Genomic DNA, 25,978 nt, shown 5'->3' on the forward strand with positions numbered 1-25,978 from the left:
CACAGATTTTACCTTAATTATGCACCAAAGTGAATGAGAAAATACAGTGCCTGCTGTGTTAGTAGCAAAATGACATGGTAATTCTGATTTTACTTCTTTGTAGTACAGTGTCTTATAATTACATAATTTCTTTGTAAGTGTATCATAATTTTAGCTTTTAGGAGATTGAATTGAGTAACTACATATAAATTTCTTCAGCGTCTAGTACATAGTTTGGGCTCAATGATAGTAAACTGTTATATTATTACTTATTTTTAGCCATACCTGGTAGTGCTCAGGGCTTATTCCTGGTCCTATGCTCAGGGATCACTCCCGGTTGTGTTTAGGGGACCCTATGTGGTGCCAGTAATTGTACCTTATTGGATGCATACAAAACAAGTGTCTTATCGATTCCATTTGCTCTTTGGCCCTGTTGTTTTAATTTTGTCAATTTTTATTTTATTTTTATTTATTTATTTTATTATTTTATTTTATTTTTATTAAGTGACCCGTTTTTCTATACCAGCGTTTCCCTAATGGGCAGTACTGCTCCTCCCCCCCCCCCCCCCCCACACACACACACACCTTTTGGCCAGTGGACTGATGTCAGTGGAAATAACTTCAGTTAGCAGCACTTTTGTTTGTTCCCCAAAAGAAAGTAAATTTTCAGGGTTGGTGGTGCTGCGGAATAATTTTTTTTTTCCTGTAAGGGTTATAAGGCAAAATAAGTTTGGAAGTTTATAATGTGCTTTACATATTAGCTAATTAAAAAAAAGTGCCTTAAAGATAATTTTTGCTGCTCTTGTTATTTAATTTCTTTTAGAAGTGAAAATTCATTAAAGAAACTACTGTAAAGGCAAATTTACTATTTATGTAAACATTGCCAGGATATTATCTTTTTTTATACTCAGCGATCTTTGGATTTTGTTATTAACAACAGAATTAAACAGGAAAGCAATTGTATTTTTAACCACAGTGTTCAGAAATGAGCTATAAAATAGTTTCCTTCCCAGAACCTTAGTCTTCAGTCACTATAGAAATTTCTCAGATTTTTCCATGGCTTTCCTTTGAAGGAACTGACTTTGCCATTTCATAAATATCCTCTCCCGCACAGCCATAGACTCACATTTTTCTTCTGTGTTATGTACTAACTTTTCTGATATATCAGATCACCTCCTGATGACCACAGGAAATGAAAGCACTTTTTAAAAATCTTTTCATTTAGGTTGAAGATGCCCAGAATTATATTGCCATTTTTCAAATTATCATTTTATTTGGGCCTGAGCCATAGTACAACATACCTGTGCGTTTGCCTTACACGCAGCCAACCTGGGTTTGATTCTCCGCCCATCTTGGACAGCCCAGCAAGCTACCAAGAGTATCCTGCCCACACTACAAAGCCTGTCAAGCTACCCATGATGTATTTGGCATGCCCAAAACAGTAATGAGTTTCACAATTTGCTGTGAGACGTTACTGGTGCCTGCTTGAGCAAATCAAAGAACAACGGGAGGACAGTGCTAGAGTGCATTTTATTTAGTGACCCTTTTAAGTTGAATAGTTAAGAAACGTTTCCTTCTCTCTCTTTTCTGCTTTTCCCCTCTCTGTGTCTCATTTATCCCTCCTTTTTCACTTGAAATGCCATATTCTTGTCTATTCTTTGTTGGATAAAATTAGTCACATGGCTTAGAAACTAAGAAATATGACTTAATAGTCTAGTTATATTTAAGGCTCATTTGTCCAATTTTTTTTACACTGAGAGGATAGTTCTTAATTGTTCCAAGTACTTTAAATGCAACTTGTATACACTCCACAATTAATATAAAAAAGTCCAAATTATAGATACTGGTATAAAATATGTAAATGAATGAACCAAGCATCTGCATATAACCTAGCTATGTAGATATCAAACAAGTCCAGAGTAAAGAAGCTGTTGTTATCCTATGAGCTACATAGACAAATCAGAATGAATAATTTGATTATTGTATTGGATCTGGTGTAACCTTACCTTATATATTTATTGACCTCTCTCCACCTTGCTCTCTTGATTTATTGCCTTGTTTTCATTAACCCTGTGTTTAACCATCATATGCCAGTTTATTCATCCAACATTGAGTGTCTACTTCTTTCCAGGTGATATTCTAGTTTCATTTGCCCCAAGTGGGTGCTGTCACCCCCAAGGGGAGACTGGAAATATTCAGAGAGGCAGTAGTAGCACTGAGAGCAATTGTGGGAGCACTTTTTTATTTCTTAACATAAATTTTCAGGGAGGGCATAGCAAATGTACTTTGTAGTTAGTGTTTTGTTGTTGTTGTTAATTTCTTTTTTTTTCTTTTTCGGGATGATGTCACACCTGCCTGTCCTCAGGGCTTACTCCTGGTAGACTCAGGGGACCATGTGTGTTGCTGTGGATCAACACATGGCCTGCTGCATTCAACACAAGTGCCACACCTGCTGTACTACCACTCTGGCCCCTTTAATTTATTTTTCTGGGCAAAAAAAAAACACGGGTGTTTGAACCAAGTTAGTAAGGGGACTTCTGGTTCTAAAGAACTAGATTGTAGTTGTTGTGGAGTATATGCTTCATTGTACCAACCAGATGGACATCTGCTCTCCAGGAACTTGTATTCATAGGAGAACGGGAGACTTATTTCCCTACGAGTGATACTAAAATTTGTTTTACTCTTCAGACATTTAATATATGAAAATAGAAAGATTCCAACGATCTGAAGAGAAATTGGAATGTCAGTTTTATAACAAATGAATGTGAAGAATAGTGGAAGAGCTGAAATTAAAGCTGGGGATGGAGAAGAACTCATCCTCATGCCCCATGTTAGGGACATTTTTTGAAGTTTCAAAAAGTAAATGTATGAGAGGATTCTGGGCCAGAGACATAGTGCAAAGGGCTGACTTCATGCTTTGCATATGGGATGCCCATGTTTATTCTATCCCCAGAATCACACGATGCCCTGAGCACCTCTGAGTATGACCCTCCATATAGCCGGTGTAACTCGAAAACTAATTTTAAAATTTCTTTAGGAAAATGAACCAAATATTGGACAATTTTAACTGCTATATCAAAGATATGGCAGTCTAACCTTGCCTTAGAAAATAATTGTAGATTCTAGATAATAAGTAGTGATTAAAATTGTCTACAGATATTAAAATAGGCATAAAATAGCACAGAATTGAATGAAGACAAAATATTTGGTCCTAACCATAGCTGGGTATCATGTCTTCTTGGGGAATACATTTAAACTCTGGGTACCACAGAAACACAAACGTGGTGGAGGTGCTCTCCAATGTTCTGTGTGTCCCAAATAAAACTTGATCTGTAAAGCCCTCTAGCTTTTACCTGTATATGATTTTATGAGCATTTCTTTGAGGTGTGTTTAATGTCATTCACTCACCTTGGAGTTGGAGAGAGTGAGTGTAGGTCGAGGAACCTGGCTGAGAATGAACTGCAAATGGTGATTGTGAAGTGGATGCAGTGTGTCGTAGGGTAGACTAAGGGCATATATCTTGGATGTTGGCATTGAGTCTTAGTTTGGCCTTTCTCCTTTTATTGTAAAAGTATAAATTCACATATTAGCACCATTGCATTGAGAGTTATTTGAAATAATATTTGTAAAAGGATTCTTTATAGTGTTTGATGAGCATTGACAAAGTATTTTTACTGAAATAAACCTCCCCACCTAAATCCTGTTGTGAAAGCTAGAGGCAGAAGAAAATTTTGTTGTACAGGCACTTCTTTCTCCACTCGATGCCAGGGCCTCATCTAGGAGTACAGAGGATGGCTTACCAGGTGTTTGAATTCATTAGAAAGTTATACACAACTCTGTTTCTTCATAATATCAATCTTTGATGGTAGAAAACAAATCCAAAACAGAGCTTCATTTTCACTTCCGGATGACCTGTCATTGTTTAGATCAGCCACATTACAGAATAGAACAAAAAATAGATTATTAGGAAAATAGATACTTACCGTAAAATGTATAATTAGTTTAGAAACTATTACAGAAACTATTAAAAAATGGAATTTCTTCATAGCACTTGGGGCTGGAGCGATAGCACAGTGGTAGGGTGTTCGCCTTACAAGCGGCCAACATGGCTGACCCGAGTTCGATTCCTCCTCCCCTCTCGGAGAGCCCGGCAAGCTACCGAGAGTATTCGATATGCCAGACACAGTAACAACAAAGTCTCCAATGGAGACATTACTGGGCCCGCTCGAGCAAATCGACAATCAACGGGAGGGCCTTTACTTTACTTTACTTTTACTTCATAGCACTTAAATGGCAATGGTTGACCTACAGGGCCAACCATTATAAAGACTAATGGATAATGTGCTTTTAAAATTATTTTCTGGTGAACCAATTTATACTACAGTGTTAAGATTCTCCCTTCCCCTCTTTTCTTTTCCCATCCCTTCACTCGTTTTCTTGTTTTTTTCTCTTCTGTTTTCTCTTCCTTCCCTCTTTTTCTCTTTTTCTTTCAACCTTGTTTTCTCTGCCAGACTTCAAGCTCAGGGCCTCACTCATGCAAGGCAAGCGGTCTATCACTAAGCTGTATTTCTGGTCCTAAGATTTTTCAACCTTTGGTTTTACTAATGTTGGATTTGCTCATAGCATGAATTGCCTGCATTTACTGCAGTTCCAAATGTCGCCATTGCTCATTGCTGTATTGAAGATCCTAATACCACACAGCCTGAGGGATCAGATGTGTCCAGTGCTTTTGTGCAAAGACCAGTTCAGTAAGGAAACAAGAAGCCAGTGTCTTAAGTTAGGTTTTAACCAATCCCTTCAATTTCCCTGTGCTTAGGCCGCTTTTGCTGAGTGCCATCATGCACCTGGAAAACACTTTTTGTTTGTCTCCCAGCAGGATTCTAAGGGCCAGGAGCCAGTCAAGAAATGATTGACACTTTAGTAGAGAATGTCCACTAAACTACAACTGTTTGAGCAGACAAAATTCCCATTAAGTGAATATTTTTTGGATGTTATCCAATGATAATAATCTATTAAAGCATGTTGTCTAATCTTATGAGTTAACTTGAAAAGAGATGTGGATGCAGGGTGAATTGCAAAATGTTTGCACATGTAAGTTTGGTTTATTTAATTTTAAATACTAAGGGCATGGCAATGATTAGTGCTAATTGGAGTTGTGTCAGGCTGAAAGAATTATCCAAATCTGTTTTGAAGACTCTTTAACAATTTTTTTGGTAAATCTTATTTAAGTGTAGTTTTTTTTATTGATAATGCTGAAAATCAAAGATAGATTTTGCAATAAAAAAACAGATTTTAATTTAGTCTGGAATAGAGCGCTTTAATGTTAGTTGGACATGCTTAAAAGGAAGATTAATGGGGAGCATTTTAATGGCGCTCAAAGTAGGTATTTAATAAATGCAGGACTTTTAAAAATAATTTGAATTAAGATCAGACTTTGGGGTTGTATTGAAGTCATTCAAGTGGAGGACAAATACTGTCTTGATTCTGTGCCTCTCACGGTTTGCAAGTGCCTTTCTGTTTCCAAAATGGTGTGAAGTTCCTTGTGAATCTTCTGAACATCTCCGTTTCTCTTTTTGATCTTTCAAAGTTATTATTTGATTAAAATTCAATTTCTAGTCTCCCATTTAAAAGAAGAAATTTCATACTTTTACATAAAAAGTTTTATTTGCTTAGATTGGTAGCTATCATCAATAGACTTAGAAATTGCATTTTGCCAAGTTGTTTCTGGCAAGAAGACCACTTTGGATAGGCTATCAGGAGAGAATCTAAACTGAAAGGCTTGTTGGTATTTTTGTTTGTTCCCAAACATCTATCTGGATCATGGCCACTTGGCAGCTCTATCAGTCATTTTGATGTCTGTAATACTATGAGATATGTAACTAGTTTATTATTCATAAAATAAATATAATTTGATGATTAATTCCAGCTAATAAGGCTATTTAGGAAATGCTTAATTGATGGTGCAAATATTAATTGGCACTCTTGAATCCTATTTATAACTATTGCCATCTAACTTTATTGTTCTACTAGAAGAAACTCATTTTAGAGTGTCAAGATGTATAGGATCAATTTTTATGAAAATTCAAATTATGATTTTGTGTTTTCCCACATCACCCATCCTTAGATTTAATTTTTGTTTTAAGGTTTTTGTTTTTGTTTTTTAATAGCTAACCCTTATTCGTGGCCAGTGTCACTCCTTTGCTGATCTTTGTATTTCTTCCCTTATCAAAGATAATAAACTGAACAATCCATTGAAAAAATTTAGAAGTAGTGTTGATTTTTTGGTAAGAATCTAATGACCATAATTCCCTTTACTTTGATTTATTTGAAATTTCTTGATGGTTGGTTGTTTATTTTGTTTATCTGTTTTTTGTTGTTATTTTATTTTTTTAGGTAGGTGGAGGGGAGGATAGGTTATGACCCTCTGTTGCTTTCTCAGTAAACCCAGGCAGTTCATTCTGTGGATTTGGGGAAGATTTCACTTTGGTTGCATTCTGCTCTGAATGACTAATAGTTATAATGTCTAAGTGCTTGCCACTGTGTTGTCTAGGGATTGCTGAGTATTTTTAATCATCAGATTTTGAAGATGAGTTAGAAAATTGTCAACTTTTTCCAAGTGATGTTTTTTCCTCCAAACCTCCACATGATCTCAGTTTTTCAATTAAAAAAAAACACATTATTTTATCAATCAGTGTGACATTTTGAGGATGAAGACAAAATCCATATGATAAATAGCTAAGAGGCCATAATTTATATATAAAAAAGAATCATTTGTCTTTTCTGACATTGAATTTACTCTTTGTATTTAACAGAACAGGTGTAATTTTATAGAGTGGGAACATATTTTATTTAAAAACAGTAAAAATCTAAATTATTATTGATGACTCCCTACCTAAATGTATGTATAATTTAGTTTCATTTGTACATATAAAATTTTCTTTTTCTCCTTGATGCCTTTTGCATCTTCATAGGAAAACTCCCACACTCTTTAAATAGCTGTCTATTATGATATCTTTGAGAGAAGAAGGCTGTTTCTTGGCCTCCCCACTGAGTGAAGTCTCATTATAATTTGTCTCTTTATGTTTCCAAAATGCTGGGCTCACATTCTTAACTCATTAATGAGACTGGAACGCATCTCATAATGGCTGGTTTGTCCCACTAAAGCCACACAGAGTTAAAAGAATGTTGCAGTTTAATCCATTGGCTCAGGAAATACATTTGCAATGCAGTTACCCAATACAGAAGAGATAGAAAAGAGTCCCTTTACCAAATTCAATTAATTTTGAGCACTTAAAAAAAATTTCTCCCTATTTAGGAATATTCTTAGAGTATAGTGAAAAGTGTTTAAGCAAAACCAAAAGTGTTTTGATTGTCAAAGAGCAGGGTCTTCTTTTGCCTAGAAGTGTTTTTTTTTTTCTTTTTAGATCACAAAGGGTATTTTCTTCACATATTTTCTACATAAAGGCTGAATTGTTTCAAGACTAACCTGATTTGACCATTGCGTACTGCCTGGTGGGAAGTGTTAAACCTCTTATTTTAAGCTAAACAAGATTACTCTGAAGGCTCACATTCAGGGGCTTGCATTTAGTGTAATGGGTTAGAGACTGTGGCACACCCTTGCAGTTCCAGTAATTGAACTCTTTAGGCACTTCAGTTCTAATAGTTAGCTTTAGAGGAGCTTGCCCTGGGTACATAAGAAATCGCTAACTGCTTGATTTCCCCATGTTAGCTTAATGAGGAAGAATGGGTCGCCATGCCAACAAAAATTCCATAGCAATGAGTGCTGGAAGCATCCTTCCCTTGATATCATTGTGTCTCATTTGAGGGTTTAGATTATCCTACAGATGCAATGTAGATTGTCAGATAAAAGCCAATCATGAGTTGAGATCAATATGCTATTTCTCATGTAATCCATGTAAGCAATTGAGTTATTTTAACTTGAAACTTACTCTATTCTGTTGTTCAGTCTTTTGTAGATTAATCATGAAGATAGATACAACTTTAAATGCACTTGCATTGAAATTAATTTTCAATTGTTTTTCTCTGATAGCAGCTTTGAGATATTGATTGATCAAAACCCATCTGTTTAATTTCATTTGTTTTCCAAAAGCTTTATTCTGATAGCATACATTCTTTAAATAGGCTTTATCTTTAAGAACAGTTGCAGATTTTCAGAAAAATTGGGAGGGAGATGGCTCAAAGGGCTGGGAATTTCTTTTTTTTATGTAGGAGTACTGCTATTTATTCAGTCACTGTTTAGCTGATTGAATTGTGCATGAATTCCACCTTACCTTTTTTATTTTTTATAATTTTATTTATCGAATCACCATGAAAGCAGTTACAAAGCTTTTGGGTCTAAGTCTCAGTCATACAATGAAACACCCATACCTTCACCAGTGCTCATTCTCCACCCCCAACAACCCCAGTATACCCCCATCCCACACCCTCCCCCTACCTATGGGGCAGATGATTTCCACATTACTCTCTCTCTACTTTGATCACATTCAATATTTTGACACCAGACCCACCATTATTATTTGAGATTTTACCCCAACACACAGATCTGCTGAAAAAGCAAGAGTAGACAATTTGTTTTCTATTGCTGGTTATGAATAACATATGATGTCACGTGGCTGCAGTAGTGGCCACGGGATTTTGAAATTCCTAAATTTTAATACTTAACTCTGGAGGGATTTCTGCCAAAACCTGCTGGGTTCCGAGATTTGTTCCTGAATCTCTGGAATCATGGCCGTTAAGCAGCTTGATCAGGAGCCAGAAAGGCCATTTTTAGGTGATGACTTTGGGTCTTGTTGGGGTGGGGAGGACAGGACCAGCTCCATCCCCATCCCGTGAGGCCCAACATGTCTCGTCACTGCGGGCCCAAGCCTGACTGTCCAATGGCCTCTGGAGGATGGCGGTCACCGAGCCATCAAGGGGGAGCAGGCAGAAGGACAGCACCCTTTCCCCCTGAGGTGGCCTGGCGACAGTAACCTACTGCACGGTCCGGACACATTTCTGCCAAAAGCCACTGGGTTTTGAGATTTGTTTCTGAGTCTCTGGGATCATGTCCGTTAAGCAGCTGGATCAGGAGCCAGAGAGGCCATTTGTGGGAGATGACTTGGGGTCTTGTTGGAGTGGGGAGGACAGGACCGGCTCCACCCCCATCCCATGAGGCCCCAAATGTTTCGTCACTGCGGGTCCAAACCTTACTGTCCAATGGCCCTCTGGAGGGTGACAGCCACCAAGCCACCAGGGGGAAGCTGGTGGAGGGACAACAACCTTTCCCTCCTGGGGTGGCCTGGTGACAGTAACCTACTGTGTGGTCCAGATGCTTTTCTGCCAAAAGCTGCTGGGTTTTGAGATTTGTTTCTGAGTCTCTGGGATCATGGCCGTTAAGCAGCTTTATCAAGAGCCAGAGAGGATGTTCGTGGGCGATGACTTGGGGTCTCATTGGGGTGGGGAGGACAGGATTGGCTCCAGCCCCGTCCCATGAGGCCTTGCGTGTCTCGTCACTGCTGGCCCAAACCTGACTGTCCAGTGCCTCTGGAGGATGGCGGCCACTGGGCAAACAGGGGGAACAGGCCAACTCATGAAACCTATTCCCACCTGGGTTGGCCCAGCACCAGTAACCTACTGCAGAGACTGGACGCATTTCTGCCAAAAGCCGCTGGGTTTCGAGATTTGTTTCTGAGTCTCTGGGATCATGGCCATTAAGCAGTTTGATCAGGAACTAGAGAGGCCATGCATACAATTATATAGCTGAGCTGGAGGTGTTTTTTGGGTATGTTTCCCACATACCTCACTTTTGGCCATTTACTTTCTTGGTAAACTTTGCCCCAAGCTTTTGGAGTCTGGCCAAAGGCACAGCAGCAATTTTGGGGTATCTGGAAGTCTGAAGACACCATCAGGCTTCTGATACATTTGCCTCACAGGTACAGATTGAACTGCTGGAGGCACCATACCCCCTGGAACATTCTTTTAACACATGAGAGTCCCAGGTTCTATCTCTTGCCCTCTGTTTTTCCCTGAACATAGCTGGAAGGGACCCTCAGTACTAAGAGGAATATTCCCTGATCACAACCAGATGTCACCCAAACAAACACCAAAAATTGAGAGGAAAGAGTGAAGTTATCATCTATTTCATATCCAGTCTCCCCCCTGTTTTTTTGAAATTTTTCCATTAGGGTGGAGTGTATGTCATGCTTAATGAACAACACTGGTACACAGTTTGAGGCATCGAGTATTCCAACATCCACTGTCAAAGTGCTAGCAGTGTTTCAAGAACCTCTCCGCTGCCCCATCTCTACCCCTTTGACTTGAAAATATCAGTTTTCTAGACCTGTTCTCTGGCACCGTTGCCACTGGCCATTTGTTATTTCCTTACTATGTGTCTTTATTTTCTACATATTAGAGAGAATTCTGTATCTGTGCCTGTTCTCAATGACTCAGCTCTGTAGTTCCATATAATGGCATATTGTGTAATTTCATCTTTTTTTCTTAAAGAATCTTTCCATCTTTTTCTTTTTCTAAGTTCATCAATATATTTAATAGATCTTTTTTTCTTTGTTTTTTCTTTTCTTTCTTTTCTTTTCTTTTTTTTTTTTTTTTTTTACAAATTGAATTACTTTGAGATACACAGGAAGTTGTTCATGACCAGATTTTGGTCATATAATTTTTCAGTACCCATCCTTCCACCAGTGTACATTTGTCATCACCAATGTCCCCAGCAGTTTTACTCCTGCCACCCCACCCACCCCAGCCTGCCTCTATGTCAAATGACAATCACTTCACCCTCCCTCCCTCCCTCCCTCCCTCCCTTCCTTCTTCCTTTTGGGCATTATAGTTTGCAATACAGGTACTGAGAGGTTATCATGTACATTCATCAATTCTTGTTCAAAGTGATCATTTCCAGCTATCATTGTCATTGCGGTACCTTCTCTATCCCAACTGCCTTCTTCCCCAGCACTTGAAGCAGATCCCCAACCATGGGCCAATCCTCCTGGCCTTTTTTCAGTTTTTTTCTTTAACTATTCTCCTTTTTTTGTGCACTTGTATTGTACCCAGACAGTGACTATCATGAATAGTGGTGCAGTGAACATAGAAATGCAAGTATCTTTTAAAAAATATTTTTTGGGATGTTTGTGGAAGATGCCAAGATATGGAATTGCTGGATCATACGGAAGCTCAATTTCTATAATTATTTTTATTTGGGGGCCACACCTGGAGGTGCTTGAGGATCTCTCCTGGCAATGCTCAAAGGACCATATGGAATGCCGGGAATTCTGGGTATCAAACCCAGGTTGGCCGCTTGCAATACAGACATCCTACCCAATAGGTCTCGCTTAGGCCTCAGGAAGCTCAAGTCTTAATTCTTATAAGTCTACATACCATTTGCCATATGGAGGTAAATTGACATTCCACCAACAGCAGTTGAGTGTTCTATTTTTCACATCCCTGACAACGCAGCTTCCATTTTTAACATCCATGTCAATTCAGCTTCAATGACACTGGACAGTCAAACAGAAGGGAAAAAAAAGCAGAAATTTGATGATATCAAATTAAGTAGTTTATGCTCTGGAACTGAAATGATGGCTAGAATGTAAAAACACTCTCAAGACCAGAGGGATAGTACAAGGGTTAAGGACTTGCCTTGCATTTAACCAACCCCAGATTTAAATCCTCACATCACTTATGGTGTCCTGAATAGCACCAGAAGTCAGTGCTGAATATAGAGCCAGGAATAGCTCCTGAATATATCTGGGTGTGGCCATAAAAGTCCCCTGTGGAATGGAAGAAAACATCAAGGGGTTAAATCCAAGATACATAAAGCATGAAAAAACTTAACAATGACAGAATAATTCCATCAAAAATATGCAGAAAAGCTGAAAGACACTTCCTCATGAAGGCTGAAGGTGTACAGATGGTCTGGTGTGTAGGTATAAGGCTCTTCAACACTTAGCAGGGAAATGAAAATCCAAACACTAGATATCACCTCACACCAGAGAGACTATCACACCTTAAAAAAAAAGAGTAGATTTCTTTTATTTATTTCTTATATTCTTACTCTGCTCCAGATTGCTCTTTAAGGTAGAAAATAACATTTCCCATGTCTTTTTACACTCCTCCTGGTAGTCATAGTTCTCAGACATTGTTTTTTGATAGTCTTGAGAAATCTTATTTTGTGAAACAATTTCTCATGAAACTTGCCTGATACTCTTTTTTTTTCCTTGATTAGATGGGATATATAGAATTTGGGAGGAAGAACACAGCTGAACTGATACTTTCATTACATATTATCAAGGGTACATACTATCCACCTGACTTATTGCTGTTACTAATAACTTTTAGTCACCTGGCTGATGGAATTTTTCATGTTTCTCCACTGTAGACTTTTTCTCTTCCTTGTCCTTCCTTTCCATACTATACTCTGTCAAAAGAAGCTGAGATGTATGCCTACACTCATGGATTGTAGAATACGTTCACTCTTCTGAGGGTGAAGGGCATATATAAATTATTTGAATATTTTTGCCCTCAGAAATTTCTATTTTACCTAATTTATTGTAGCATTTATTAGTATGGATTTTTAACTATTTTATATTTTGGGGTGTCTTCAGGTACAGCATTGCTATTTTTGTTGCTAAAACTGCTTTGGCTTTGAACATTGGATCTCTTTAAGCAGGTTTTTAATGTCTTTTTGAAACCTGGGCATATTTTTATCAGAGTGTGTGAATGTTTGATGTATGTATGTGTGTGCGTTATGTGCTCATCCTCCCTTTCTAGCACTATAAGATGCTCCAGGCTCATCTGTACTTCCTGCCTCAGTCCTAAAACTGTTCATGTGTTCAAGAATCCCTGACTCCTATTATTAGATAGTGCTAGAAGCAAAGGTACGAAGATTAGCTACCACCAATTAAGGAATAAACAAAACATTTAATTAATATTAAGAAACACTGAAAAAATGAAGCAAAATAATAGATGAATATCTTAGGTTTCTTCTTATTATATTGTATTTTTAAATATTCTAGATGTTATTTTTTTTAATTAGCCATTTGTGATAAACATGCAATGAAATCTACAAGGAATTTCAAGTAGACCAGTAGTTATGCTAGTAATTAAATTAAGGAGAATATCTGTTGTCTTCTGACCTACTACTATCAAATTAATGCAGATATATTTGATTTTCAAGTTTGGTTATATATTAGTCATTATTTCAGATGCATTAAATATGCTTTGATACTCATTGGATTTTAATATAACCATAGTTTCCCTTGATGAACCTCTTGTATATGAAGCTATGATATAGTCTAAAATGTGTATAATTTTCATCAGTGAATTACAGTCTAATACTTGCTCTTAAGGTGCTATATATTTATTCATATTTATTTAGATACATGCAGTTGTTTTCTGATGGATATCTGAACTCGGCTAAAGTATTATGAAATATTTTAAAATCAGCTTGAATAAATGAAAGAATTCCTTACAGTGAAAAGTGCTGAATAGCAATCTGTGCCCTTAGTATTTAGATTATTTCTTTACAAAAACTGAATATATTCATCCTAAGCACCTTTATATCTTTTGAAATCTCAAACATTAAAATTCTTTTGTTTGCTAGAGTAGGGAACCTTTTCTAATATTTTATAGAGTGGATTGTTAATAAAAATCAGTTTTCCTTTGAGAGAAAACCAATTGATCCTTAAATTTATTTATGGCAAAACATGTATTAATCACATGGCTATTTGAGAAATTATCTTTTTATCCATATATTCTTTCTTTATTATCACCTATTCAGAAAAAAATAATTTAGTTTCAAAAATCTTTTTTAGACAACATTGAGAACCAATGTGGACTATTTTATTGATTTATTTTTGGTTTGGGGGGGGCACCCACAAACAAGCTGTGCTCAGGGCTTATTCTTGTCTCTGCACCAAGAATCACTCTTGGTGGTTTTCTGAGGTCATATGGGATCAAACCTTAGCTGGGAAACAAGTCAAACACACTACTCATAGTACTAATTCTCTGGCCCTAGAAGATTTTTTTTTTTTTAAATTAAAGGGCAGCTAGGGGAAATCCTTCATTTTTGCTGTAAGGAAAACTTATGATTTCATTGATGAACAGTGGATATAAAAGAGCGGTTGCTAGAATTTTGTTATGTCTAGATAGCCTTTTCTTTCAGTTATTCCTAAGGCTTTAAGATACTGATTTTTATCTACTTTATTATTACAACTCTACTATTATTGCCAAGGGCTTAATTTGGAATTAAATGAGCCTTATGCTTAAGTAATTTATTTTCATTAGTTTGCCAAAAAAGTGAATCGGTGATGGTTTTAATGCTCGAAGGCAGAATGTTTACATTTTTTCGTTGTGTCTGAAATATTCCTTTTTAGTTTCATTTATATCCTAGAAGAATCAGAGACTGTGTTGACGCTATCATGCCCTTCAACTTTTTCATGAATAATAGGTTTAAAATGCTAATATAATTGATACTGCTTTGCTTTTGTGTTATGTTCTTTAATTAAAGTTTCCCATAAGAATATAGTCGTCCACTGGGCTTTACAAAGGGCATCAATAATTAATGCAGCCTGTTCTTCCCAGTAGTTTTGCTTTCATAGTTCACATGATATGTGTGATGATTTTGATGTATGTTGATAAATTATGCATACGTTTATTAAGATAAAATTATTTTATTCAATTAGAGTGTACAAAGACTAGAGGCAAATTTGTCAACCTGTAATTTCTTTTGCTTACTCTTTTTTGTTTTCTAGAGAATGGGGTACGTGGCTTCATACAGTTCAGTCATGGGGACTATGGCGTGTGGGTACCACTTACTCTGCTAGTCGACTAACAGATTGGCTTTTCCCATGCTAGGACCATGTGATGTGGTTCCAGGGACAACCCAAACCACACGCTGCTGTGCTCTGTGACTTCTAGAGCTGTAAATGGTGATGCTGGGCTGGCAACATGAGCTAAGATCTAACTCAGGTTTTATGCATGGTGCCCGTTACAAGCCTTTGAACTTTTATCTTGGTTCCCTTTGATTTGTTATGTCTGATAGTTGTAGAAAATTTCTTTTAGAGTTTTATAATGAAATTATTTATTTTATTGAAAAACCATGAGATATAGAGTTACAAAGTTGTTCATGATTGGGTTTCAGTCATAACAATTTTCCAGTGCCCATCCTTTCACCAGTGTACATTTCCCACCACCAATGCCCCCAGTTTCCCTCCTGCCAGACACACCCCTGCCTCTGTGGTAGACCCTCCCCCCACTCCCACCCCCTCTCATGAGACAATTTTAATGTCACTTTATTCCAATAAAATAGAGCTGGGGACTGTCACTGTCACTGTTCTCCCATTGTTCATCAATTGGCTCAAATGGGCCCAGTAACGTCTCCATTGTGAACTCGTCACTGTGTTTGGCATATTGAGTATGTCACGAGTAGCTTGCCAGACTTTGCTGTGTGGGCGAGGTATTCTCAGTAGCTTGCCGAGCTCTTAGAGAGGGGTGGAGGAATCGAACCTTGGTCAGCCAGGTTGGCTGCGTGCAAGGCAAACGCCTAATCCACTGTGCTATCATTTCCCTTATTTTGTTAAGGACTTTTTAAAAAGCTGAATAATTTGTTTGACCTTTGAAAGATACTCCTCTCATAAACAATCTTTAGTATGTTTAATAAATAGGTCAGTTAAAACCTGAGGGAATCTGTCAACTTAAATGACATGTAAGATAAGGATTTTTTTGAGAGGGGATTTTCACAGGATGCCTGTGGTAATACTTAATTGGGCAGTGGCTATTCAGTGGTAAAACTCGTCATTGTAGTGTTCTTTGGGATGGATGTACTTTCAGGCCACTGTCATCACACTTGGGGTTCTAGCTAAGGGCTGTGTGGTGCGGGAAATCAATCTCAGGGCCTTCCTTTCACCCAAATACTTGCACTTTGAGCTATTTCCCTGATCCCAAAATAAAAACTGTTCAGAGGGACTCAGTATTTCCCCTGTCTCATTCTATTCTTTGAATGAAATTATAATCAGAAAAAAAATGTTCCTTAGGAACACATGTATACTTTCTATGGAAAAATATCAAGACAGGCAGATAATGTTATGATATACAGGTGACAAGACAAAATTTCTATATGTGATGACAGCAAAGTTATTTTAAGTTGAAGGTTATACTATTGCTTAATTTATGAACCCTCGTGGGAGATTGAGAATGAGGTCTGTAATAAAAGATTTAAAATTTGTGTAATAATAAGTAGATAATGATAAGTAGAAAATGAGTTGAGAATTGGTTTAAGAATCATTTGTTTGAATTCCTACAAATGTCAGACTGCATATTAATTCCAGAATTGTCTCAATTATTATATATAGATGTGAAAGAGAACTTTTGCATAACATTACAATTTTATTTCCCAACTTGTATGAATTTTATATTTATCCAATTTTCTTACAAGATTAAGGAATTTTTTGGAAAATATAAGGAACACATAATAGTTGTAAATTTATTGAATTAATTTCTTTTTAAAGAAACAATTTGAATGGCTATAGTTAGTACTAAATATAGTAAAGTATAGAAGCTAGCAAGTCTAATTCTTAAACTTTAATTTCTTAAAATTATTTGTATGTTAGTTTTAAAATTATTTAGGGGACTGGGGTATTTGGCCCGCATGCAGAAATGCTGAGATGCTATTCCTGTTTCTATGCTCAAGAGGAATCCCTGAAAATTCTTGGGAAACCATATGTAGTGTTAGAGATTCATATCTGCATTTACTGCATTCAGTACAAGAGCCTGTATCTTCTGTATCATCTCTCAGGCCCTATCCCAAGTTATTTTTAACACCAAAGATGTAAGTTTTGGTATATCAGATTGTTAAACTGTTATGTTTTCCAAACTAATCTTTATGAATGTGAATCAGTAGGAATAACTCGCAATTTTGAACATAGATATCTTTTTCTCTTTTCCTAGTTTTCTATCTCTTTTCTCTGTCCTAGATTTTCCATAACTTAGTGTTTTTCTAATTCTTTCCAGTTTCAAAAACCAACAAAACTTACATGCTTATGTTTGCATCTGTGAAATATATGTTATATTTTTTCCAAAATCACATAGTTTGAAAATATGCATATTTCACATCATAATTTTTCAGTAGTCATATGGATTGTCATAATTGCTATAGTATTTTTATTTTACAGCATATATCTTAATAACATAAACTATAGTACATAAATATATATGCATAATAGTTTTATTATTTTTAATTTTTATAGATCCAGATAATATCATTATCAAGATATTTTTATATTATTTTGTTGAAAACTTAGTTATTTCTTTATTTTTACTTTTTTTAGACATTAAACACCCATATTTATAAAAAAAAGGTGTCCTTATAGAGTATATGTAAATAAATCTAACAAAACAAAAACTGCAAATTGTTAATTTTCTAAATACTTTCAAATTTCCTATAGATACTATCCAATTTATTATTTTAATTCCTAATATCTTGTCATTCTTGTATCAAAACAATTTGCCACTGTCATCTTTAATTTTCTTTAACTCTGTTCACTTAGTGGAACTTGAAACATACTTCTTCACTTTAATTTTCATTATTATTAATGAATGAAATCCAGAGATCTTTAAATTATTTTTGTTACTTGATTTTTCTCTAATATCTTTGTAACTTAAACTTTTTTGTTGTTTTTAATTTTAATGGTTAATTTTTATGAAACTATTTTCCCACCCTGGGAGAAAATATTGTCTTCTGTATACTGCAAGAAAACCTGAATATTTCAACCCTAAATTCTAGTTACTACAAATAATTCTATTTCCTTGTAGCCTGACTTTCCTGACCCTCATTATTATGGATTCCATTTGTCCCGAAGTCCTGAGAGAAAAATTTTATATATATATTTATTATTGTTCATTCATTTAGACTAAAGAAATTATGCCTAAAACTCTGTAAAATGAAAGCTGGAATCCCACAATATTTTTAGTGTTAGTACTAAGAATTATACATATATGCTGTGGGTCTAAATCTTGGCTCTACCAGCATCATCTATGGAGATTTTGGTCAGTACTTTTAATTGACTTTGAGAGGCGTTTAGGTTTGAAAACTATTCTTCAAGCCACTATAATTCTCCTTCCATAGTGCTTTTCCAAATAGAATAGAATAGAATATAGGAAGCTCCAAGAGAACAGCGTCTCCTGCTTCTTTTCTTACAGGTGTACATCCAGCCATAGTAGAGTACTTGCTATTCATGATGTGTTGAATGAGCTTTTTGCTTCAATATTAAATTATATTTTTCTTACTTTTCTTTCCCAGAGTCACTCCCAGTGATACTTGACCAGTCAGGCTAGTGATTCAATGCTAGGGTCTTACCAATGGTGCCTAGATCCAGTGGTGTAGGAGGACATTGAGGGCCACAGCCAGTGATGCTTGAAGGTGCCCCAGGCTACCCTTGTGGCCTTTAGGGGACCTTGTAGTACCAGTGATCCAGCTTAGGCCCTTTACCATGCGTGGCATGCACTCTAACATTTAAAGCTGTTTCTCGATTCTTATGATCATTTTCTAATCCTCTTCATCTCAGGTTATTATCAGGTCATGTTTCAGTTTCTCTGACTTTGAAGTCTTATCTTCTATATGTGGAGCTTCACCAGTTGTAATGTTCAAGTCTGTGGCGACTCTTCATAAATCTCATGTCTTATCTCAGAGATAATGGCAGGATATCACTTTCATGCTCTAAGCCAAGATCAAAGAAATATGGAGGCTAAATGTATGGTTCCTAGTTGCAGCTTAGAACAAATTTGTTAATTTTACTTCATCTATAAATCAGAACCTGGGAAGTGAAATGAACAAATAAAACCCTTCTGCCCTTACTTTATGTTCACTTTACTTTTAAGACTGTCTCCACATGAACAGTGAATAATATTCAAAAATAGATTTGTTTTTATCAGAATTTATTTCCAAGGTGATAATAATTTTTGAAAAAAAATTATGCAAAAGGGATTAAGAAGACTTGAAAGTTGGATTTCAACATAGGCTGATACTTAAAAGTAACAGCTAATCATGAAACCATTGAAGCTCCACCACTTTAAACAGTTTAACATCAATTTTCTTTGACCTACTCAATTTTTCTTTAGCAATGTTATTTCTTTAGTTCTTTTAGATTTTCTAATAAGACAAAATGAGTATGGAGAATCTTGCTTTAGAACTTAAATGCCTCTGATTTTGTAGTAATTATGTTGGTTATTTGAATGGGAAGCAATATATGAAACCACTTTTGTATTGAATTTACTACATAAATTGATGATAACATTTTATTATATTTTGTTATTTTTTAGCATTTTGTGTTCTTTTTGTTTTGGGGTGTAGGGTTCAAACTTCAGGGCTGCACAATGCAAAGAATGTGCTCTACCACTGAACCACATGACTGGTCACAGAATATAGGGTTGTTTTTTGTTTTGTTTTGTTTTTTGGTTTTTTTGGGGGGGACATGCCAGGCAGTGCTCAGGGATTACTCCTGGTCCTGCTCTTCAGGGATCACTCCTGTCTGGCTTAGGGGCCTATTGAGACGCTGGAGATCAAACCCAGGTCAGCCAAGTGCAAGGCAAACACCCTACTTTCAGTACTATCACTCCAGCCTTGCATGTAGATTTCTTATATAATAATTATTGTTGAACAGTTTTTTACATTTCATTTTAGAGTTAATATATTCAAATAATCTTTCAGCCTGATTACAAGATAATCTTACTACATTTTCATTTGGAATATTTGATTTTGATTTTTCAAGAGTTAATGAGGTCAAGAAAGCTCGTGCAGCAGATAAGGTTCTTGACTTAAAAGCAGTTGACCAGGATTTGGTCCTTGAAGCTGCATTTTATCTCCCAAATAGTTCCAGGAAAACTGTGAGCACAGGAGCCAGGAGTAAAACCTGAGAATAGGAGGCGTGATCCCAAACCCCAGCATGCCCCCTTCCCCCCAATTCTAAACATGCTTTTATCATAACAAATTATAAATATTTTTTATGATGTCCTATCTTTTAGAATCATTTTGAATTATATAACTGTCAAGGTCAACTTCTTTTGGAGTTTTATGACTGCTAAGAATCCTGATTACCTTTCCCTTCCATGCCATTTTCTTACTCCTTTGCTTTTTAAATGCCTGCTTATGGTTTTTTGTAAAATTTCTCCTTTTCCCTTCCCTTCTCTTATTTTCCACATGTTTCAACCCACTACATAGATAAGACTATATATAATAGAATGTTCTTGTTTATATTATGAAAATGGGCTTTTGTTTTAATTTAAAAATTGAATTGTTTTCTATATCAGTCTGATTTTGTACCTGATACTTTGCCTCATTTATGTTTGTCAGATGACGTTTCTCCTGTGTGTAATCAGTGAATACTAAGTTATGTGATTGATACATTAAGCTATTACAATTATAAGTTATGGTTTTGTGTTACTTATTTTTCCCCCTATAATCAAGTTTTCTACATTTTGTGGTCTAGAATGTCACAGGAGTAAAGGAAGAATTTACAAAAGTTATTCATAGATTATAATGAATCTTTGGACAATTTTATTTTGCCAGGAAAAATATGCAGGCTAAACATTTATGATGGCTAATCCCATTAGCCTTCCTACTGTTAAACATTCCATACAATATTACATGAACTAATTAGAAGTAGATAATGGACACAGATGTTTTAAAAACATTGGGACAGTTAATTGTGTGACTGTAGACCTGCTATCACTTGTTACTATACAAGCTCCCCTTAACATTGTTCACAATTTCCATGCTTGCTGTTACTCTTTTTCTTTATTCTGATTTTTACCTTCCAGCCTCTTCTTGCTCTACTTCTCTTTCATAGCCAGAATTACATCTTTTTTAAATGTTTAATTTTCAGCATAATTTTGAGGTAGTAATGTAGAAGTATAACAAAAAAATTAGTGAAAGTACCTTAAATTGGAAATATTTTGTAGAGATAAAAACTCCCAAGCTCTGGGCCAGAGCGCATCCCGTTGGTTAGAAACTTTCCCTCCACCTAGCTAGCCTGGGTTTAAGCCCTGGCATTCTATATGATCCCCAAGCTCCAGGAGAAGTGGTCTCTGAGCATGGAGCCAGGAGTAAGACCTGGGCACTGTTGGGTGGGGCCCCCAAACAAAACAAACAAAACAAAACAAAACAAAACAAAACAAAACAAAAACACCCTTCCCAAGACCCTAGCATAACTTGGAGTCATTGGTGGAGGGATGTCACTCTGGTGGTGTTGGAACACTGTATGCCAGAAACTGTTCTGATCTAGTTTGCGAACCATGGTGCCTTAGTTTAAAATGCATTTTTCAAAAGAAACCATTAATTATTTTTAAATGTGGTAACAATATAATCCATTTTAACAAAGACAGGATAAATCTGGGAACATTACATTGTGGTAATGTGGTAAGGGAACATATGTCTCTCATGTGTGTTGTCTTAAAATAGACCCACATCAACACATAGGAAGGAGGGAGCTATTGTGATGAACCAGGTGTGGCTTTCTGGATTAGAGTGATGTCAGGACAGACAATGAATTGATCCAGATGTATTGTGAAAGAGAAAGAGAAGATTTATTGAAAGAAGGACGTGGTGGGAAAGTGGTTATGAAGAACTGGCTCAGTGTTTTTATTTTTCTGAAGTGGCAATGACTGGAGAAAACCTGTATTTGGGGTGGTTAAGAAGTCAAGTAACATTTTGGATATTATTTTAGGTCCAAAGTGAATATATCGAATAAGCAAGTGAATAATGACTGTGCAGGTGAAAGAAGATGAAGGTAGACTCATTAGCATGCACTATTTATTATTATTACTATTTGGGGGCAACAGCCAACTGCTCAGGACTTCCTCTTGGCTCTGTACTCAGGGATCACCCCTGACCAACTCTAGGGATTAAATGTGGTGCTTGGGGAATCTAATCAGCACTTGCTGCTTGCAAGCTTTCTTTTCCACAGTGTCTCTTTGGTTCCTAATATTTTTTACAAAATCAGGAGTCTTGAGTCCTAGGAGATAACTTAGAGATCTGGAGACGTGCTTTGCACGTGGGAACCCAGAGTTTAATCCCCACGTGGCCCCTTACACGTGACCAGGTGTCCTCCAAAGGGTCCCCCCTCAATAAATAAATAAATAAATAAAACACCTGAACCCCGCTGAAATCAATAGGTTTAGAGTACAGATATAATATATGGTCCATGACCAATTTCTTGGCTTCCACAATTAGTAACTTTTACGAGAAAGACCAGTTGTATTTGTGTATAGCATAGGGGTTGTTTCATTAATATAGATGCTCAGGAGCAATTTTTTTTTACATTTTTTTCATAATTTCATTTATTTATTTATTTATTTATTTTTTAATGCTTTAGCTTATTTTTTATTTTTTTAATTTTTTAAATTTTTTAAATTTTTTTTTATTAGTGAAACACCATGAGGTACAGTTGTAGATTTACAATTTTTTGTGCTTGGGTTTGATTATACAATGATCAGATACCCGTCCCTCCACCAGTGCCCATTTTCCACCACCATGGATAATATCCCCCCACCCCCATCCCCCCACCCCCCCTGCCTCTGTGGCAGGGCAATCCCCTGTGTTCTCTCTCTCCTTTTGGGTGTTGTGGTCTGCAAAAGAGGCATTGAGTGGCAAACATGTTCAGTCCATAGTCCACTTTCGACATGCATCTCCCCTCCCTCCTGGGAGGGTCCTCCAAACACCCTTTATTTGGTGTTCCCTTCTCTATGTGAGCTGCCCTTTCCTCTAGAATGCCCAACTGGCCACTAAGCTATGGAGTAATCCTCAGGAGCAATTTTTTGAGCAGAGAGATAGCCCTAACGTTTGGGCGAACATTCTTTGCATGAATTAGGCCTGGGTTTCATCCTTGGCACTGCAGGAGTGCCCCAAACACCACCAGGGATAACCACTGAACACATGCTAAAGCTCCTTAGCGCTGCTTGTATGGTTTCAAAACAAACAAACAAACAAACAAAAAGATGCATTTCTCTTTGTGGATTATTTTCATTGAAATGACAATAACATACACGTGAATTATTGTAACGTATATCATAATTTCTTCGATAAGTTAACATCTGCCATTACTATATATTTCTTTTCTTAAATGAGAACTTGTAAACATTTTTTTCTAAGCAACTTTAAATATAAAGTATGGTATTCTAAACTCTACTTGTAGTGCTGTTGATCTCATCTCTGACCTTTATTATCCTCATACTGGAATTTTTTCTTTTCAACTACTTTACCTCTCCCTGCACACCTGCCTCTGGCAGCCATTGATTTCTTTTTTGTATCATGAGTTGTACACCTGCCCACTTCGATTCTATTTGTGATATAAGCAGTGTTTGTTTCCCCTGTCTTATATCACTTAACATGCCCTCAGATCTATACCGTGTTGTTCAAATAGCAGCATTTTTTTTCTTTCTATGGCTAACAATATACGGATATCTGGGTACCTCAGACATAAGGCAGTTTTGGTGTCAGAAACCAAAATTAAAGCAACTATTGCAATAAAATAAGGCATATAATTGTTTTGATTTTCTACTGAATTGACGTTACTTTTAAAAAGCACTGTAGTTTATTAAATGTGTAGTAGACATGTCTAAAAATATATAAATCTTGATTGTCATAGAGAAACAAAGTAAACACTTACTATAAGAAAAGATGGTCCCAGTGGACTTGCTTGCGTGCTGTCATCACAAGTCTTCAGTTAGTGAAAAATACAGTGTCCCTGAAACTCAAAATGTGGTATTCCTGTAGTAATCATCTTCCAGTGGATACTTAGGGTATTCTCATTTTTTAGCTTTTGTAAATAATGCTGCAGTGAACATAAAGTAGCAGTTATCTGTCTACGATAGTAAATTTATTTCTTTTAGATAAATATACCTGTAACTAGGATTGCTGGACTGCATCCCAGTTCTGTGTGGATCTTTGTGAACCTCCACACTGTCCTTTGACTTACATTGCTATCAATCAAGGCTTCCTTTTTTTTGGATGTAGTTTCACTTATTTTTTATACGTTATGTTTTTAACCAAATATCATGGATATCTCTGTATATTAAAATATCTGTCCACTTTAGAATGTATGCAACCATATCATTTTACCAGTGTGTTGTTAAAATTATGATATGATGTATAGTACGTGTCCCTCTTCTCCACTATTTAGCTCTTAGATTGTCAGAGGTCACTAAATTCTTATTCAGGTTGAAAGAGTTTGCTAGCCAAGTCTCATTAACAGGGATGCCCTTTGGCCTTCTTTCACCATTTATTGTCTTTTTCTTAAAAATAAGTAAGCCCATCATTGAAGTCTTTATTTTTAAAAACAGTTGTCATCAACATGAAAAATTTGGGATTCATGAGGAGTGTGATTAAACGTTTGCTGTTGCTGATGTCAGTGTCAGCATGGAGAAGCAGATGAAAGTCCTGTTTATAAATTCTATAAGAAGATTCAAGACAATGATAACAGGACTTGCCTAGACACAGCTAATGCTGTTCTTATTTTAGAGCTGAGTTGATTCCTGTCATAACCCCATAGTTTTGGCTTGATTATTCTTTGTTTTCAACAGTCTAAACTATAAAATGAACAGACAGTTTCTAAGAGCAGTGTATTTCGTACTTATGCATCATATATATTCTTAAAGGGAAATCTAGTCAACCAATTTGTATAGGTGAGGGAGTTGATGATTTGGTTACTGATACTTTAGAGAAGAACACAAAGAAACATCACAATTTAGATACAAATAGGATTCCACAGTTGGGTTTTTTTTGTTTTTTGGTGTTTTTTTTTTTTTTTGTCTTAAAATCTCCCTAGCCAGGGTATCTAGAAAGAGATGAAGGCAGTCATGTATTTGAAATTCAGCAGTACAGATTTTTTTGTGTTTGGTTGTTTGGTTGATTTATGTTTCACACCCAAGCATGCAGAGTTGGAAGTACTCCTGACCTTGCGCTGGGGACCAAACCCAGGCTAGCCACAGGCAAAGCAAGCTTGCCAACCCTTCTACTATCTCTGTGACACCACACTAAAAATATGTTTTCAACTTAAAATATTAAATGCAATGTTTCCGTACTATAATAACGGTCATCTTAATTTTTCTCCTTTTCTTCTGGTTTCAGAGGAAGAATTTGTCACTTTTCCTCAGCATTAGTTTGTTGACTTTCTGGGGCACCTCTCTTTTGGGTGCCCGCTTATACTGGATGGGAAACAAGCCACCGAGTTTTTCCAACTCTGACAACCCAGCCGCTGACTCGGACAGCCTCCTGGCACGAACACTCACCTTCTTCTACTTGCCAACCAAGAATCTCTGGCTACTGCTGTGCCCAGACACCCTCAGTTTCGACTGGTCAATGGATGCAGTGCCTCTGCTCAAAACAGTGTGTGATTGGAGAAACCTCCACACCGTGGCCTTCTACATTGGACTCCTCCTGCTGGCCTACTATGGTCTGAAGAGCCCCAACACAGAAAGAGAATGCAATGGGAAGTTTGTCACGAACGGCAAGCAGAATGCAAACGGCCATAGCTGCCACTCAGAGGCGGATTACCAGGACTCTGAGATTCAACTCAGTTTTGCATCCAACATGGAAAACGGCATTCAAGATGAGGTCTCACCGAGAACACAGCTTCCTTCCACGGAGAACATCGTTGTTTTGTCTTTATCTTTGTTAATAATACCCTTTGTTCCTGCCACGAACCTGTTTTTCTATGTCGGCTTTGTAATTGCAGAGCGTGTATTGTATATTCCAAGTATGGGCTTCTGCCTCCTCGTTACTGTGGGTGCCAGGGCCCTTTACGTCAAAGTCCAAAAGCGGTTTCTCAAGAACTTGATTTTCTATGCTACAGTTATGTTAATTGTCTTCTACGGACTCAAGACTGCAATCAGGAACGGAGACTGGCAGGATGAGGAGATGCTGTATAGGTCAGGGATCAAAGTTAACCCAGCCAAAGGTAATAGTTTACTCTGTGCTTTTGCCTGCCTGCACTGTTTA

At 36.7% G+C, this 25,978-nt stretch overlaps 1 protein-coding gene across 1 annotated transcript in view; it reads left to right on the top strand.

The window, feature by feature from the left end:
- Positions 1–25,978, top strand: part of TMTC2 (transmembrane O-mannosyltransferase targeting cadherins 2) — a 473,463-nt gene that overhangs the window by 223,334 nt on the left and 224,151 nt on the right. The window contains exon 3 of the mRNA XM_056116407.1: positions 25,109–25,937. Within this exon, the coding sequence (XP_055972382.1) occupies positions 25,109–25,937 (829 nt within the window). The remainder of the gene's footprint in view (positions 1–25,108; positions 25,938–25,978) is intronic.

Source organism: Sorex fumeus, unplaced genomic scaffold (genome assembly GCF_029834395.1).
Source record: "Sorex fumeus unplaced genomic scaffold, SorFum_2.1 ptg000003l, whole genome shotgun sequence".
In the NCBI taxonomy this organism is placed as follows: Eukaryota; Metazoa; Chordata; class Mammalia; order Eulipotyphla; family Soricidae; genus Sorex; species Sorex fumeus.